General features: G+C 45.0%; 1 protein-coding gene across 3 annotated transcripts; it reads left to right on the top strand.

Annotated features, from left to right (window-relative positions):
- The first annotated feature begins 241 nt into the window (after positions 1-241).
- Positions 242-16,943, top strand: ASB11 (ankyrin repeat and SOCS box containing 11). 3 transcript variants are annotated; one of them, XM_029999215.1, is made up of 7 exons: positions 242-440; positions 3,433-3,512; positions 6,571-6,678; positions 8,814-8,964; positions 9,158-9,292; positions 10,228-10,419; positions 13,459-16,943. In XM_029999215.1, exons 1-7 carry the CDS (start codon positions 263-265, stop codon positions 13,581-13,583), a joined length of 969 nt encoding a protein of 322 aa, XP_029855075.1. In that variant the 5' UTR covers positions 242-262; the 3' UTR covers positions 13,584-16,943. The 3 variants fall into 3 exon arrangements, with proteins under 3 accessions (XP_029855075.1, XP_029855077.1, XP_029855076.1); XM_029999216.1 differs by lacking the exon at positions 242-440 and adding an exon at positions 1,646-1,778; XM_029999217.2 differs by lacking the exon at positions 6,571-6,678 and having other exon boundaries at positions 255-440.

Raw genomic sequence — 16,943 nt, 5'->3', positions numbered from 1 at the left:
TCTATCTGAAAAATTATTCTAATTCATGTGGGTTTGGAAAGGATTTTCTGTTTGTTTCCTGTATGGCACGGGATGGTCAAACTACCTTATCCTTGGTATTGTTATTTAGTATCAAATAGCCCATACCAAATAAAACCAGAATGTATTTTTGGTAAGTGAGGAACAGCAGGTTCTGGAGGGTTTAAAATAGATGACATGTGATACCAAGAATAGCCCGGTGCAACTTAGCCGACCTGAGAAACTATTCAAAGAGCAAACCAAAATGGAGGGCAGTTCTATACTCCATGCTTTCACTAACATTTATTTTGCCATTTTTGCTTTGTTTTGCTTCAAGCTTTTAATTAAGATTTCCTTGGCTTTGCTGACCCATTTCTATATTGTTAAAGGCAACAGAAAAGAGGCTGCCAGGATAGCAGAAGAGATCTATGGAATAGTCCCAGGTAAAGTAAAAATATGGACCCTCTAACATTTAAATGTGTATTATTTGCTACATTTTTGTGACTTGAGGATTTAAATCATTGAGTTGCCATGAAATGAGGAATCTGTTGCTAAATGCATGGGTGAATGTTTTAACCTGAAGTGCCTTCCATTTCTGGGGTCTTTGCAGTGTCAGTATCTGTTGGCATGATTTAGGTGTGCAAAATATGAGACTCCAACAATTACCCAGCTAGAACGAGGACAACATTTGCTCAAGGCACTATGGTAAATAAAAAGATTGTTCTCGGAAGCAAGGCATTCTTTAGTGGGCTTAACAGATGATTTTACTAAATAGCTAGCTTTACGGCCAGAGAATATTTAGGGAGAAGTTTTAGCATGTTGATTTTCTGAAAGGAGATACTAGGAGGGTATAACTAATGACTTTATGAATCCAAGCCAAGAACCCCTGTTTTGTTAAATCAGATGATAAAAATGAATACAGCTAAAATTATTCTGAAAAATATATGGCACGGGAATAGATCGTATTTAGTAGGTCTTTTTTTGTTGTTTGTTTTTTTTTTTCCAAGTGATTTTACTCCTTCACATCACTGCCATAATAATGAGTAGACACGCATTTGCATGCCTGGTAATTCCACTAATTAAAATGACAGTATTTTAAATTTACTAAGACTGAGGACATATTTTCCTACTTGAAGATTCTTATCAGTGTTGTGACATCACAGATTTTTCTGTGACTCATTTGTTGGGCACTTGCTTCATGATGAATAGGGCCACCATGAACAGTGAGCAGAACATGGGTGGTGCGAGGTTGCCACCCAAAGCAGAGAGATTAAGATCTGGCCAAGAAAAATACTGCAGCAAAGCATTTTTTACAAAGCCTTTATACGCAGGCATGTCTGGGTTATTAATTTATTTGTTATTATCCAGAATATAATTCCAATAATTTATTACTGTCATTTTTTTCCAAGCGCCTTCATGCAATTGTAGTCAGACACGTGGCAAACAGCAGTTTTTCCGTCGTGCAGGTTCTTATTGAAGTGCCTTGAAGTTTAGCAGACCGCAACATATTTTTATCTGCAAGTTGCCATTTGCAAAAAGCCATTAAGGATAATCTTACAAAACCTAAGATCATGTGATGCTGTTGCTGGGGCACTATATTGGATTACAGGCGGAGCTTCACAGCCTTTTCTCTTTGCAGTGAAGGAGCGCGGCAGCAGCAGGGCTGCTTAATTTCTCTGTAGACTTTTAAAAAGACACAGTGTTTTCAGACATGTCACTCACAACTGTGAAGGGAAGAAGTGCCCCATATGGGAACTATATTTGCCACACGTTTCAGGGAGGTAGGTTGCTGTGGCTAGCATGGAAGTATGCAGCAGCATGTGTTTTCACGGTGAGGCATGCGTGTGCATCCACATGCATTGTAAATGCATGTGACGTGCACTGGCACATGCTATGCTACATGCATAAAAGGTTAAATAAGGCACTGCAGCTCTGCTGTCTGAGTTACTTCGGAATCTTCCTGCTGTATAGGGGCCCTGGGTTTTGTCACTTGCAATGTCTTCTGACTTTCTGAACTGAGCTTGCCTATTTCAGTCACCAGCATGATGAGGGATGTGGGGTTTTTTTGGATGTTTTCAGGAAAATGTTTCTTAGTCCCTACCTGGTTCCTGTTTCCATCATTTTGCCTGGTGTGTCCTACTTGGTCCTTAGGAGCCTGGTTGTATATTGTGCTGGCTGGTCTTTCCATGCCAGCTTGCTGCCTTAGGAGCCCTGGCACAGCTCCTTAAATAAATGGAAACAAAAGTAGTAACTAAAGTTAAAGCCGTAACCCCATGAGCTGAAGTGCATCCCGGTTCTCGGGTAACAAAAGGAGACTCCCTTGGCCAAGGCTGAAACCTCTGCTGTGTCCTTGGCCTCAGGTCCCCAGGGATGTGTCTGTGTTGATTTCTCCCTGCCTTGGGTTAACACCTGAAATGGAGATAAATCACCCTTTCCATTCTCTCTGGTGTGCACCGTAGCTGAAAAAATTAAACAAGACAAGGGTTTCAAATACAGTGCTCATGGGGTTGCTGAACAACAGAGCATGAATGCAAACACTGGTATTGCTTCTGTCCTGTGGCACTGTAAATGCAGCTGGCCTTTGGAAAAATACTTACTACACCCTGTGTTGTGGTACGGTTAAAAATTTTAATATAGGGCAAGTAAATTTGCTCTCTACTTGAGTTGCAGGGATTTAACCTGGGCTGACTGACTATGCCTGTAGGTCGTAGCTAGGCTAAGGAATTTTTTTTTCGTGGCACATGAATAGATTAAGATAAGGAAAAGGGCAAGCTAGCCTACATGAAGGAGTCTGAACAGTTCAACAACTCAAAATGATTAAGGAAGAAAAGTAAGGCCTCAGGCAGAATTTATTTTTTCCATGTCTTTTCTGAAACCTTCCAGTGAGGAGGAGGATGAAACCTGTTACCTGGTAGTCTGAGCTGGAGGATATTATTTATGAAATTGTCAGTTCAGGAAATAAAACTGCCAGGGACATGCCAGAATTCATTTGACAGACAAGTCATCCCTGCATCTCCCTCCTACGAGTCTCTTAATGACGTGCAAGAGAAGCTGGAATATGATTTGTGACAACAGCTCCCTAGGAAAGACGGAGGCTGATACGGTTTTGAATAGGAGAATTGCAGGGCTCTGAAGTCCCCGGGTGAGTCCCAGCAGCACTAAACTCATGGTCTTTGCTGAAGCATGTTTTTAGCTCTTTTTAAAAGTTCTGCCAAGAAGCTTTTGTTTAGGTCCCTTAGCGAGCGGCCAGCTTTCTCAGGAGTGCTGAGCCCTCAGCTGCTCTGCTGAAATCAATTTATCAAACAGTTTCACCGCTGACCCCCGCATTGATTTCAGTCCCGATCTGCGTTTACACGCAGCTGTTTTTTTCTCTGTCCTCCCAGGATCTGCTTTTGCTGCTTACCTGAATTAACTTCTATGCATTTGGTATTTCAGGCAGCTGGGCAGACCGGTCCCCCCTCCACGACGCTGCCTTCCAGGGACGCCTCCTGTCTTTGAAAACCTTGATTGCACAGGTAAAAGCCCACAGGTAAAGAAAAGGTTGGGAAGCAGCGTAGTTTCTGTTGAATTGCATCTGTGTGTTGGTGAGCTGGTAATAGACTGCAGCAGAGCATAAGAAATGCAGCTGTATAAATAATAGATTTGCGTGTATGCCTTTGGGCATGTATTAGTTTGCTTAGTTAGGATGCTGGGGACAAGTCCAGGACAAAGACGGTTACAGCTTGTAGCTTGCTGTATGATAAACAATAGTCCCTGGGTTCTTTCTCAGTGATAAACCATGCAAACTGGGCTTGGGAATAGGGGCAATATATATATATATCAGCTATTTAAAAAGAATTGGTAGAAAGCTGTAAAAGTACATCTTGCTTTGCTTTATAAAACAGCAAGCATGGTCTTCCTAAAGAGAGAGCTGTCAGCCTTAAACCCTCTGCTCCAAATGAAACCAAGAGTTCAGGCAAAAGAAAGAGAAGAGGAAAGAATATACTAGAAAGGACAAGAAGCTGGATCTGAAAGTGGGCAGCTGGAAAGAGACAGGTTATGGTTCTTCGTGCTTTGCCAACTGTCTTCCTTGCCACCTTCGCTTAAACTCAGTGCCCTCCTCTGGCATGGGTGAGCAACTGCCCCCCACACCCCACCCAGCCAAGACAACTGCAGGGAAATGAATTCCCTGAGTGTAAGCTCTGTGACTTGGCCATCAGACCTTTTATATTCAAGGTAAATAATTTTTACCAGTGAGGCCACAGCTCGAATGGACAACGTCCTCAGGGAGTGGAGCCGCCGGTGTGAAAGCCTCCACTCTAGACATGTATCGAGGCATGGCTGCAGCTAAAAGAGGTTGCTGTTTAGAGCCAGTATTGCCCCTCTTGTTCCCTGATCCCTCTTTCCTTCACCTGCTGATATCAAATGATTTCATGGAAAAGGAAGTGATGGAAGTTTGAGATAATAAGGAAGAGGGCTTATTCATTCAGGTCTTTGCCGGTTTTCTGACCCCCTCTATCTCCATTTATGCTGACCTTACACCATCTTATTAGTGGGGCTACACTATTATTGTGGTTACACACTAGATGCCCCAGTTGTACACTGGTCATGGTTATACACTAGAGAAGCAGCCGGTGTTGTGGCTATACATTAGTTAGTTAATCCACCCTTTCTCCTTCTCCTGAAGACATTTAATTTGGGGAGTGAAGGATGAGGGTCCTTACTGATGAAAAGAGATCAAGGGAGCAATGCCTGTAGAGACTGAATTGGAGCTGATTCACCACAGTGTGATAAATGTAGGGATGAAGCTGTTCATGGAGCAGCATAATCATTGCTCATTGCTTCAAATGTACTTACACCACTAGCCTAAACTTAAATATGGAGCTGTACTTCAGAGTATGTGTGGGACACTGAGAAGTCTCTGCCGTAGGACCATAGCTTTCAAGAAAGGCAGTGAGGCTTCTGCTCCCCACGGGATGCCTGGACATAAGGGAACAGTGGAGCGCTGGAGTTTTAAAAGAGCTCAAAAACTCACCAATGCCTGTTCTAGCACTGAAAGAAGATTTTTCAGATACATTGGGAAGAGTTTATAACCGTCTGAAAACAAGGTTTAACATGAGCAGTGTTTCGCAAACAGCTATAGTAAGATCTACAACTCAGTCTTCATTTTGTAATGGAAGGGACTGCTGTTTTGCCTTTCACTTGCAATGACTGAGTTTCATTTAAAAAAATATATATATATGAATAATGATTGAGAATATGATTCTATGATTCTATGAATAGGTCTCCTCTTTTTATCAGGACTATCTAGAAGACATTCCTCTTCAAGGAATATGCTGATCATTAAGTATAAAACATCTATACAATTAGAAAATGGAATGATCTCAACATTTTTTCAAGGTTTTATCTACTCCCCTGGCACTGATGTAATGTACAGGAAATTTTTAGCGACAGCCTTTACATTAATAATGCTTTCACGTAACTGAAAAAACCATTGTTTTTCTATCATAGAATTTCTGTCTTAAAGAGGTTACAGTGGTTGCTTTTAATGCTCATTGCACGGGGACTGGTGACTTTTACAGTGCTCACAGATACCGATTTCTGCCCGTCGCGTTTGCTATTGCCTACCAAGAAGTGCACTGCTGCCATCTCGTGCGCTGCCGAGTTTGTAGCACATCAGGTAGAGACCGGCTGGGTTACAAAACACCAGACATCGAGCGGAGAATGGAGCTGCTTCCAGGCCTGTTCTCACACGTGGTTGTGAAATCATCATTACCAGGAGATTTAGCTGCATTCTGGGGAAAACACATATGCCAATTGCTTTCTCCTTTGTGAATATGCCTGGTTTCTGCTTGTGCAGGAATAGATGTAAGAACTGTCATTTAGGGAAATACCTGCAATAAGGCATTTGTAAATCACAGTTCGTTCTTCCAGTGTAAAACGTTTCCTGGGTTGTCAAATAAGAGGAGCTGATTCATGGGTGGGATTTATCATCTCACCTATGTTATGGGTTTACCAGGTACTTGCTACCTGTGAGTGAAACACACTGGGCACCCCCTAAAGTCGGTGGGAGTGTTTTTAGGACACGATTCACCTGACCTACTAGAAACAGCTGGTTTAGCATGGGATGAATGGTGTGTGTCCTAGGGGAGCCTGTTTCTCCCCACTGAAGGAGCCGAGGGCTCCCGCCGAGCTGCTGATACCTCTGCCAGAGGCGTCCCCGTTCAGGGAGGTGAATCCCACTGGCCGTAGCTCCTGGTGCCGGACTTTTACTTAACAGGGAAGGTAATGCCGCCTTTATCAGCTAGAGAAACGTGATGTCCGTGATTGACCGTGCCTTGTAAAGAGCTAGAAATAGAAGGCACGGCTTGTCCTGGCCTCCTCTTTAACCCCATCGCCAGCTGCCGCCTTTGGGGACGAGCACCGAAGCCCCGAACGGCATTAATCCAACCCGTTTACCTTCCCCGGACACACACCCAGAGACGCGGCTCTCCCCTGCCGTGGTCCGGCCGCCCTTGGCACCCGCGCCGGCCGCGGGGGAGCCGCGTGGTTCGGGCAGGGGTTCCCTCTCACGCCCCCCGCCCTGCGTTGCAGGGTTTCGACGTGAACCTGGTGACGACAGACCGCGCGTCGGCTCTCCACGAGGCCTGCCTGGGCGGCCACGTCGCCTGCGCCAAGGTGCTGCTGGAGAACGGCGCTCAGGTGAGCCCCAGGGATGCGGGCGTCTGGACCACGGACGCTCCCTGCGTCGGCGGGGAGGTGGGGCGGGCCGCCTTCGTGGCAGGGCCAGGCTGCAGGCAGACGGGAGCATCTCGGGCAGAACCGGGGGGCAAAAAAAGGGTGCTTTGTTGCCACGGGTGATGGATTTGCCTTCCCCCAGTGGCTGCTCGGGTCACCCCGTTATTCTGTTTTGTTCTCCCTCTGTATGTGAAACGTAGTCGCGATTGATGGAAAAGGAATGAGAGGTGCTAGGTGAAAATAACCTTGAAGAAAATTACTTTTTTCCCCCCCGTAACGATCACTGGGATTGCCTCTGGTTTTCTGTGGGATGGTTTGGGAGTCTCACGTAAGTAAAAAGATGTGCTTGAAGCAATGAAACATTTTATCTGCTAATAAAATAACTTTTCCCCCAGTTGGACCTAAGGTACAATACATGTTAACAATGGAGATACAGGAATGGATGAAGTATTTAAGACTACATTTCATTCAGCTGGGTTTTCAAGTACAATTTGTATGGCAAGAAATTGAGCAACACCAAGACAGGCAATCAAGCTATCCTCTGCAGAAGAAAATGCATTTGTTAACTTCCCGAACTGAGTGCCAAATTTCAATCCCTTAGAAAGATGAAAGGAAAACCCCTTTCTGCTCAGTTTTACTTGATTTGGGTATATTAATGGCATTGCCTTTTTATACCTGAGAGAATCGTCTCTGAACTACCTGTTGCTTTCCTAAGACATCAGCCTATTCCTGGTATAATACGTAGTTCTGATGTTTTTTTGGTTTTTGCTTTCACCCCACTCTGTTCATAAATAAATTCAATGGGCTGTTGTCTAACTTGTGGGAGAAGATGTGCCATTCTGCTGCTCTCCTTTCTTGCCGTGCTCTTTATTTCTTTTTTTTTTACCAACCCATTTACTCCTCAACAGCTGTCTTGCCATTCTTTCCTCTTTTACCAGTTAAACCAATGCCCAGCAGAGAGGGAAACCAAAGAGGTCATTTTCCTCCTTCACTTATCTCCTTGCTTACCCTTGGTTTTCAGCTTGCTTGAATCGCTGGCCCTGTTGTGAAGTGATGCTGATAGACGCCCAGTGCCTGCAGCAGCTCCAGCCACATCTGCTCGATGAGACTGTGGGGAGGTGGGACGCAGTGCTGGGCTGCAGGGCTCCAGCATGTAATCTGTCTGAAATGCAGATACCCCCAAGGCACATCTGTTTCTTACTTTGTGCTGGTTTTGAAGCTGTGCAGGATGAGGGATAGTTTAGCTCAGCAAATAGCAGGAGGGGAAGAAGATCAAGGAAGAGTCTGGGATCCGTAGTGATGATGCTGTTGAAACAGCGTGTTAGTTGGAGCTTTGCAATTTCACAAGAGCAAGCTGCACTTTGGGCTCCAAAATCTGAGCAGACACATGTCCCCTGTGCTGTGGTACCTGGTATCTCCCCATAGCGTGCTGGCTTGCCCACCTCCTGGCCCCGTCACGATGGTTTTCCAGCCAGATCTGTTCCTGCCGCTGGTTTTCCATGAAGGTGAGCAAGCAGAGGAGGCACCGAGGAGCAGGGGCACCTTGTGGGAAAAGGGGTTAACTCGTACAGCATCGTAAACAAGTTGGTAGTTCAAATGAGAAAGGACAAGTGATATCTAGGACGGTATCAACTGCAGATGGTCCGCTGCTGAATTACCCGGAATAAACCAGTAGGTCCTTAAACATCACTGCCTTTCTCCGCTTTAAAGGCAAAATATCCTGCTAGTTAAATTGTGTGTGCTAAGGTATTTCTACGCTGGTGCTCCACCCCCTTTGCAATGCAGGGGATTGAAGCTACTCAAGCTGTCCACATAAAAAAAAATTAAAAATCTGCGTTTTCTGAGCAACTCTAGGAGGAGCATTCATAGTAGGCAGTGTTGCCGCCTTATGGCGCTAGCTATGTGGGAAAGCAGGCAGGCCTCAAAGGAGAATGTTCTATATGTTGTGCCACAACACATAACTCTGAAAGCTGTTAACAAAATCAATTCTGAAATTAAACAAGCATCTTTTTCTGGTGCATTTCTGGCGTGCACACGAGGCACGCTGCAAGGGCATTCCTCTTAAATCAGATTATCCTGAGCGTGTCTTGCTGTTCCAGGTCAATGCAGTCACCATTGATGGGATCACTCCTCTGTTTAATGCCTGCTGCAGTGGCAGCGTGGCCTGTGTCAACATGCTGCTCGAATTCGGAGCCAAGCCGCAGCTCAGGAACCACCTTGCGTCGCCCATTCACGAAGCGGTCAAGAGAGGTAACGTTCAGGCTGTGAGTGAAGCTAACAATGACTGAAGAATACATCTTTTATTGATGTTAAATTTTTTTTTTTTTTAAAAAAAAACTTTGTCTGTACTGGTATGGATAAATAGGTTTGGCTTATTCCCAGCCCTTGTGCCTCACTGGCTGTATCTGCAGCACTTCAGTAACGGCCCTTCTTCTCTCCGCAGGTCACAGGGAGTGCATGGAGATCCTTCTGGCCCACGAGGTTGACATTGACCAAGAAGACCTGCAGCACGGGACCCCGCTCTACGTGGCTTGCACCTACCAGAGAACAGACTGTGTCAAAAAGCTTTTGGAGCTAGGTACACCTGGAAAAGGGGCCGGGGGAGAGCTGTGGTGGGGTGAGCCCGCACGGCTGGTCTCTCCAGGCTGCCTCTGCACTGCAGACATCACGGGTTATTTCCACAAAGGGTGTTTGGGCAGCCCGAGTCTGTGAGACTCATCTGAGGCTATTAAAAATTTCACCTGCATTCATGAAGACTTTATGATTTTTTCAGTAAAAAAAGCCCTAATTACAGAGACCTCCCTGAGACTGTCTGAATGTGAAAATAAAATACTTTTAGTTTTCTAGAATGACGACAGGAAGCACAGACTATGCTGGCTAATATTGGTGACGAAAATCAACCCTTGATTATGATAAAGTGCCATACTAAGCATTAACTTCACATGCTTCTCAGTAGATGATGAAGACAGCAGTAAAGCTGCTTGAAAGAATCATCACTGCGGGTCCAGGAACAGCCTATGAGCTAGCATAAATTTTTGCTGTCGGTGTGCATTAGCTGACTTACTCCTGCTCGAAGTGTGGCCCTGCTGTGCCTGGTGACCCTGGGGCAAGCATTTCCCCTGCTGTGCTCCCAGAGTTATCATAATGAGATACCCAAAGGGTCATCGTCCATCCCCCACCCCGTTAATTAGATTAACATAATGTGTGTTACATTTTATGTTATTAACAAATTTACAGAGCATATGGTAGGCTTTGAACATCTATTGGGCTGAAGGTCGAGCTGCTCAGTTCTGTCCAGCGCAGACAGGGTTCGGTGGCTCCGAGGACTTTTACACAGCAGGTATTTGACCTGCTGAGTTCTGCACTGCTGCTATTGAGAGAAATGAGGGAGGCCTGTGTGCCATCCATCCCCATCATTTGTCGAGGCTACTGGGGGAAACCATCCTGTGCGATGCAGGTTCGGACAGTTCCTGCTGCCTCCCAGATCTAACCATGTACTCTTGTTCACTCAAGGAGCCAATGTGAACATGGGGAAGCGATTAGACACCCCGCTTCATGCGGCAGCGAGAAAATCCAGCGTGGAGGTAGTTGTCTTGCTGACAGACTATGGTGCTAACCCGAAATGCAGAAATGCTGAACTCAGATGTGCCCTGGATCTTGCCGTACCCAACAGCAAAGTGGAGCAGGTGCTTCTGCTGCGGGAAGGTAGTGGTTTCCTTTCTTCTTCTCTCTTTTTAAGTAGAACAGTACTTATATCCTTTACCTCAGTACATTTTCTTAACTGCTTTTATAAGTAATGCTCTATGTAAGTTCTCTTCTCTACCGATTTCAAGCCTGCAGCACATGACACACAAAGGAGTAAGAGATCTCTGTTTTCCTGCTAGAACTACCACCAAGTGTTAAGGTTTTAGTGGGTAAATTGGTCAGTTACTCTGTGCTTTCTTTTCCTGTCTACTGACAGAAAATTATACATATTTACCTATCAGGACTCTAAGGATTAAAAACTGCCGTGCGTGTTTATTCACAGATAATATTTTAGTACCACCACCTTGTGTTCAACTTGGCACGGTGGCTCGATGTCCTGCTTCCCACGGGAAAAGCAACGTGAGCGTGTGTGCCCTCGGCCGCCAGCAGAAAGCAGAGCTGTTTGCCAGGCGGCTCTTCAGCTTCACGGCACGCAGCTCTTCCATGCGGTTCACGGGGCTGCAATCCCAGCACAAACCAGCTTACTTTCAGCCTTCCTACAACCAGTTATCTTTCCAGTCTACTGGAAGAAACCCTGAGCAGAAATTAATCTCGATCCTCTGGTGCTGTTTTCACCGGCACCACATACAGCCAGAGCTTGATGCACCCAATAGCAATATCCCTGGGAAATGGACATGCTGAATTAAGTCGTGTCCCCCCCTCCTTTAACCCCCGTGTTTCCCAGCTCGCTGGTACCCCGTTATTTGGTCTGTGCCCCCCCGGGGCTTTGCCAGCATGGAGGGTGAACGGTGCTCCCCCGCGCAGGCAGCCCGCCGCCTCCCTCAGCCCGCTCGCTCGCCCTCAAGCAGCAAAGCGCGATGTGCACGGAGAGCCTGCTTCCAGCTGCAGAATATTGTTGTTATTTTTTTTTATTAATATTGTTAACGTTGCACGTAGGAAGTGTGCCGACCCTCCGCACACAGGTGGGTTTTATGGAAGAAATGAAACATTGGCTTAATACCCTTCTGTCCTGCTCCATTTCTCCACGGCTTTTCGTGCAGAGCTTTAATCTGTCATGTCTAAAACCTTCTGGGAGGACTTTTGCTTGAATGCTTCTCACCTCTTGTGACTTCTGTCCCTGTATTTGAGACGTTCAGGGCTCAGCAACGTCAGGCAGCGTGAGCAAAGGCAGTACTTGCAGTTGTCCGGCTCCAGTTGCCCTGTGTGAAAGACAGTTTGTGTAGGTAAAGAAATATCCCAATATTAATAATTTCCTCTTCCTAAACTTTCTTTTTGATTTCCACTTTCAGCTTGTTGCCCTCTCCTCCCTTACAATCAGAGGCACTATAGGGGCACTTCAGCTCCTGCTGGCTCTTCGCTTTTCAGAAATGAAATTTCCTCAGTTTCCTCACCTTTCCCCTCAGTCCTGCTTTCAGATACTTTGCTGTATCTAACATCTGCAGCTGCCCTTTTCCCCTGCTTCTGTGTTTTCTGAGGTCCTTCTGTCTGAAATAAGCCCCCCAGCTTTCTTTCTACCCCCTGACTTTTCTGCTGTGGTTACTTAGCTTGCTCCCTTTAACTGCTCCTCTTCCTAGCTATTAAGTGAAGTGAAATATAAAATGTTTCTGTTTTCCTAACTGCTTTGGGAGATGGTAGCTTCTTCACGTCAGTGACAGTAGTACAAGTGCTCTTTTCTATATAGCCCATATTTTTCTATTAATTTCTTCTCAGAGGGGGCATTATCAGCCTCTTTAGGCTCCTAAATTTTCCTGTAGTAAAAGCACAGGTTATGAAACTTACCTGGAAGATATAAGGACAGGCTTTTAAGCACACATCTCTACCCATTGCTTGCCAAACACTGCTGTGATCGCTACTGTTTGGCCAGCAACCGGAGGGGAAGGGCTGAGACACGGCTTGGAAACTGAGCACCTCCGAGCAGGCGTAAAGCTTCCACCTGGAGCAGCTCCAGCGAGAGGAGAGCCGAGGGGTAGCAGAGACATAGTCGCGATCGAGTTGCATTTGCAGGTGCAAGCCTGCAGTTGCAGAAGCAACGGAGCCCCGTTTCCAGCGGGTTTGTGCCCGGTGTGCCCCTCACCTGACCCACAGTGGGGTGGGCTGGGGGGACCTGTCCGGTCACCCCCTGGGGAAGCCACCAGGGCAGCGTCCAGCGCCGTGCGAACCACTGCCCAGGCGGCCTCACCGTGGTCCCGACGAGTCCTCCGACAGCCTTCCTACCAGCCGACCCTCTGATGTTTAACAAGGGTTTTTCACACGCAGCAACTTTTCCCCCAAGGCAAGGGAAGGGCAAAAAGGCGTCTCACCTTTTTATTTTTTATTCTTTTTAAATTTATTTTATTTTATTTTTTTACCCTCAATGCCTTTTTGCACCAAACTTTTGGAGACTTTCTATCTTCGAGATGTTTTCCTTTCAGTCAGACTTAATTAAAATTGGATGACACATTAAGAAATTATTTTGAGGAGCACTGATACACTGACTGACATACACAAATATTCAGAGACAGTGTGGTCATGTAAAAAGCCTAAGTTGTAGTTACTACTTGTGCAGGTACCTGCTGAGACACCAGCGACTGGAAGAAGCATGTTCTGTATATATGAACAACTAACTGTATTTGCCATATCCATCCAATTACGGCTGGTCTACACTGAGCACCTCTGCAGCTCCCCGTAATTCCTCTTGTCTTTATCCTCACAACACCGCTGGGCATTGTCCTGCATCCTGAGCAAGGGCTATGCATCCTGGTGCTCTCTCTCCAGTGCAGCCACCTTAATGGTATTTTAAGTATTTGCTCAAGAAAAGATGCAGGAAAGCCTAGCCATGCATGCAGAAAAAGGTTTTTAGTGCTTATAGTTTTCAAATCCCTGAACCAACTTTGACAACATAAATTAAATATGAACAATAATGTATTTAGCTCTCCCTGACTTCAGCAAGTCATTGTGTAGTGCTTGATCTGATTTTCAAATCTTGCTGGTGTTTGTTGCTTTCTGACTTATACTGTTGGTGGGGTTGGGGGTTCTTGTTCTTGCCTTTTTTTTTTCCAGGTCCTGCCAGCCTTGCCCAGCTGTGCCGGTTGTGTATCAGAAAGCATCTGGGTCGGTCGTGCCTATATGCAGTCCACAAGCTGCACCTACCTGAGCCACTTGAGAACTTTCTCCTTTATCGATAAGTCCGTGACTATCTTTACCCTGGAAAAGAAAGAGGAACACATGGTTGTTTACTCCAAAACTATTATATCAAAGAAAAAAATCAAAGACATCATTTACTGTCTACTGTGGATACCAAACATTAGCTGCTACATGACAGTGCAAATTGAAAACACGTTTCACAGTGAATGATATTATGGGTACAGTTCCCTCACAGTCTATTGCCACATCCACTTATGCCAGCCTGAGAAGTTGTAGTACATGAACAATGCACTTGACGTGTTTGTAGATGCACATGCACACATCCACCCACCCGCAGGCGCACACAGAGATTTCCCCTGCATTTAGTGTTATATTTATTCATGCAGTATCTGTGCATCTTCCTCGTCTTGCCTATCCAATCTCACTGTCAAAAATCAAGTGGCTGTTATTCTTCCACTAGTGTGAGAATGAAAGCCTCCAGTGCCCAGCGTCAGCCATATATAATATATTGCACATCTTTTGTTCGCATCCTGCCATCTCTTTCCCATAGCCTAGTGGAGCCGCAGCAACTTCCAGCAGGCTCTGGCTGTCCAGCCACTGCACATGCCCTCGTCCTCAGCCCAGCTGCCCCCAACGCTAACACATCTTGTCCTCTGAAGTGCAAGTGATGTTACCAAAGCAGGTGGGGGTGTTTGGAGTAAGCCCACAAAAATGTGTGAAAGTCTTAAAAAAAAAATCTTCATCTCTTCTAAAAAAAAATCCCTCCTAAGCTGTATCACCTGAGATCTGGCTGTGTTCATTACATGAATAATTTTTCTTAGCTTAATTCCAGGACGGAATTGCAAATGTTTTCATAGGCAGAGCAGGTCACCTTTCAAGGTCTGTCCTTTGCAAGGTTTAAAGAAAAGCAAAGGAATGTGTTGCTGCTCTTTTGAGCTTTGCATGCTTTGATATTTCTCAAGATAAGTCCTCAGACTGTAGAGCCAGAGAGAAGCAGGGCCCCTAAAGATGATTGTGCATCACCCAAATGTTCTTCTTGTTGGATATTGCTCACCAGGAGGAGAAGTTTGCAGGCTTGTCTGCTCCCTCGTCCCCTACTCGAGAGGTTTTCATTACCTCCCTGGGAAAAGGGATTTTTGAGGTCTTATGACTTTGCCCATTGTGGTATTACTTTAAATACTGTCAGGGTTAGTAGCCTGGACAAAGCAGAGCTAAAAATGTGCACCTCTGAGCTGAGAAATGCGGAATCCAGTGACTGGTGCAATGCCTGCATTGCTCTGTAAAGATTTGTTTATTTTTCCTGTGGAGGTTGTTCTGAGGGGAGAAATGTTTCTTCAGACCTGAGTTTACCTAAACTTCTGCCATGAGACAGGTGATGGTGTTTCACTAGCTGTAGTAAAATGGGAAGTTGGAGAGTCTGTCTCCATTTTGCTCAAGGTTCAAGAGGCTGATGACACATTTTCAGGCTATGAGGTGTAGTGGTTTCATTACAACCTATGCATGCTGGTATCAATTTTCACTGCCCATACATCTTAAGTCAGGGGGAATTGGCCTGCTGGAGCCTGAATACGGGACTGGCTTCCAGCAGCCTTTGAGATCCTGTCCCTGCTCCAGCAGCAGCAGCCTCTCTGGGTCAATGCTAATCCCTTAACTTCACCATGACAGTCTCCCTCTCTGAGACATAGGTCTAACATTTCCCGTACTTTCTTATGATTAATTCAGCACAAATAAGATAAATTGTGCTCCCAGCAGTTCATGAGACTGGACCTGCAATTTTACAGCCAAAATTGAATGTAGTTTTCAGTCTGTGTTTGCACATATTGAATGCTATCTGACAGCAAGAGCTATTGCCCATAAAGGTGTCAGTGACATGAATGACCTTGTATAGTACAGTGTATCATGAATCTCAGAGATTTGAACTCTAAATTCTCAAGGGCCTCTGAAAATCAAATACTATCAAGAAAGAAATGTCTATATTAATCTGATGTCAGCAGATCTCTCTCAGTCTTATCTTTACTGCCAGCTCACCTACTCTGTTTATAAGGTGGCAGTCAGAATACCATCCGCTATCTAAATAGAGAGACAGAGCCTCAGCTGTGCGGGCTGTCAGACTTGCATTGCAATCAAGGAGCTAAAGCAATTTATGGAATCTATTTCGGCATGTGTAATACTGAATTGATTTTCTACTGTGATCATCAATGAAAGCAGTATTTCACTTGCATAGGATTTTAAATTGAAAAAATGTATCTCCATTAAGGAAATGCAAAGTCTATTCAGCGTCTCAGGAAGGTTTATGTTAAGAAGCAGCAGACACTGCCCTATATTTATTGCTGATATTAGCTTCCCATCAAAAAATCACCTCACCTTTGCTTCCTCCTGGAGACATCATTCTTCCTGAAATTCTGTATATCAGAGACTCTGGAGGGAACACAGCCCTAATAAATCAGAAGAGAAGCTCAGAAGTCCTGACATTAAGAAATTTCATTAGAAACTTTACCTAGACTTTCTTGCTCTTATTTCAAATGATTGAGTTACCCATTTAATTCTCATTGACTGTGCTTTGTGTTGTAACAATACACGGAAATATTACTGAGGAAATAGCTGGAGGACGTATTTCATTTTTTTGCAAATATGCCATCTCATGTGAGAATAGGGAAAGACTGGGACAATTTTCTAGGACGCTACTGAATCTTGTTGGTGATTTTTCAGAATGAGTTTGAACAACATCTGTCAGGTGCTTTTCCCCAGGCAGGAGAAGGGCTAACTAACCTCACAAGTTCTCTTTCCTCCAAAACAGGTGGTGTTTTCTCTGTCATTCTATGTTCATTGACAGAAACCAGTTATTTGGGTAACATACGGTTTTCCTGGCAACACAGACATTTTTCTGTGCTGCAGTGTCCACTGCTATACCACATCCCTCTGACTTTACCCCCAACAACTGCCAGTACTATCTGCTTCAGTGAAAAGTGCTGCATATCTCAACAGGAATGATTACACGATATGCCAACTATTGGAAAAGTTTTACGGAACCACAAACACTTACTGATTCTGAGTACAGACACTGACTTGCAGTGTAAACACGAGCTTGCACTATGGATGCTTGCTAGCCATAAAGTCCCTGGTCCTGAGTGTATTTTGCAGGAGTGTCTTAAATAGGTTACTGATGTGCAATATAATCCCCAAAGACTTCCTTTTATCGTTCTCAATCTGTTGGGCCACTTTTCAGTTTTCTTATCCATCTATTAGGAGAGATCCAGTGTGGACTCAGAAATGCCAGTGATGAGGACCTCACAGATCTCAACCTAATCAGATGTTGACTTCAAGACATCATTCATTACTCAGTGTATGTCTATCATTGCTCGTGATCCAAAGCAAAACAAAATTAAATGGACTTTGTATCA

This window comes from Aquila chrysaetos, chromosome 23 (assembly GCF_900496995.4).
Source record: "Aquila chrysaetos chrysaetos chromosome 23, bAquChr1.4, whole genome shotgun sequence".
NCBI classification, from domain to species: domain Eukaryota; kingdom Metazoa; phylum Chordata; class Aves; order Accipitriformes; family Accipitridae; genus Aquila; species Aquila chrysaetos.
Note: the sequence above shows the minus strand (reverse complement) of the source record. Positions and strands in the feature narration are given on the sequence as shown.

What these genes read in the sequence shown, in the direction of transcription:
- ASB11 (XM_029999215.1), top strand. Translation starts at nt 263, where the DNA reads ATGGAGGGCAGTTCTATACTCCATGCTTTCACTAACATTTATTTTGCC. An exon ending in TGCTGGAGAACGGCGCTCAG is followed by an intron (nt 6,679 to 8,813) that starts GTGAGCCCCAGG and finishes TTGCTGTTCCAG; the next exon opens with GTCAATGCAGTCACCATTGA. An exon ending in CAAAAAGCTTTTGGAGCTAG is followed by an intron (nt 9,293 to 10,227) that starts GTACACCTGGAA and finishes TGTTCACTCAAG; the next exon opens with GAGCCAATGTGAACATGGGG.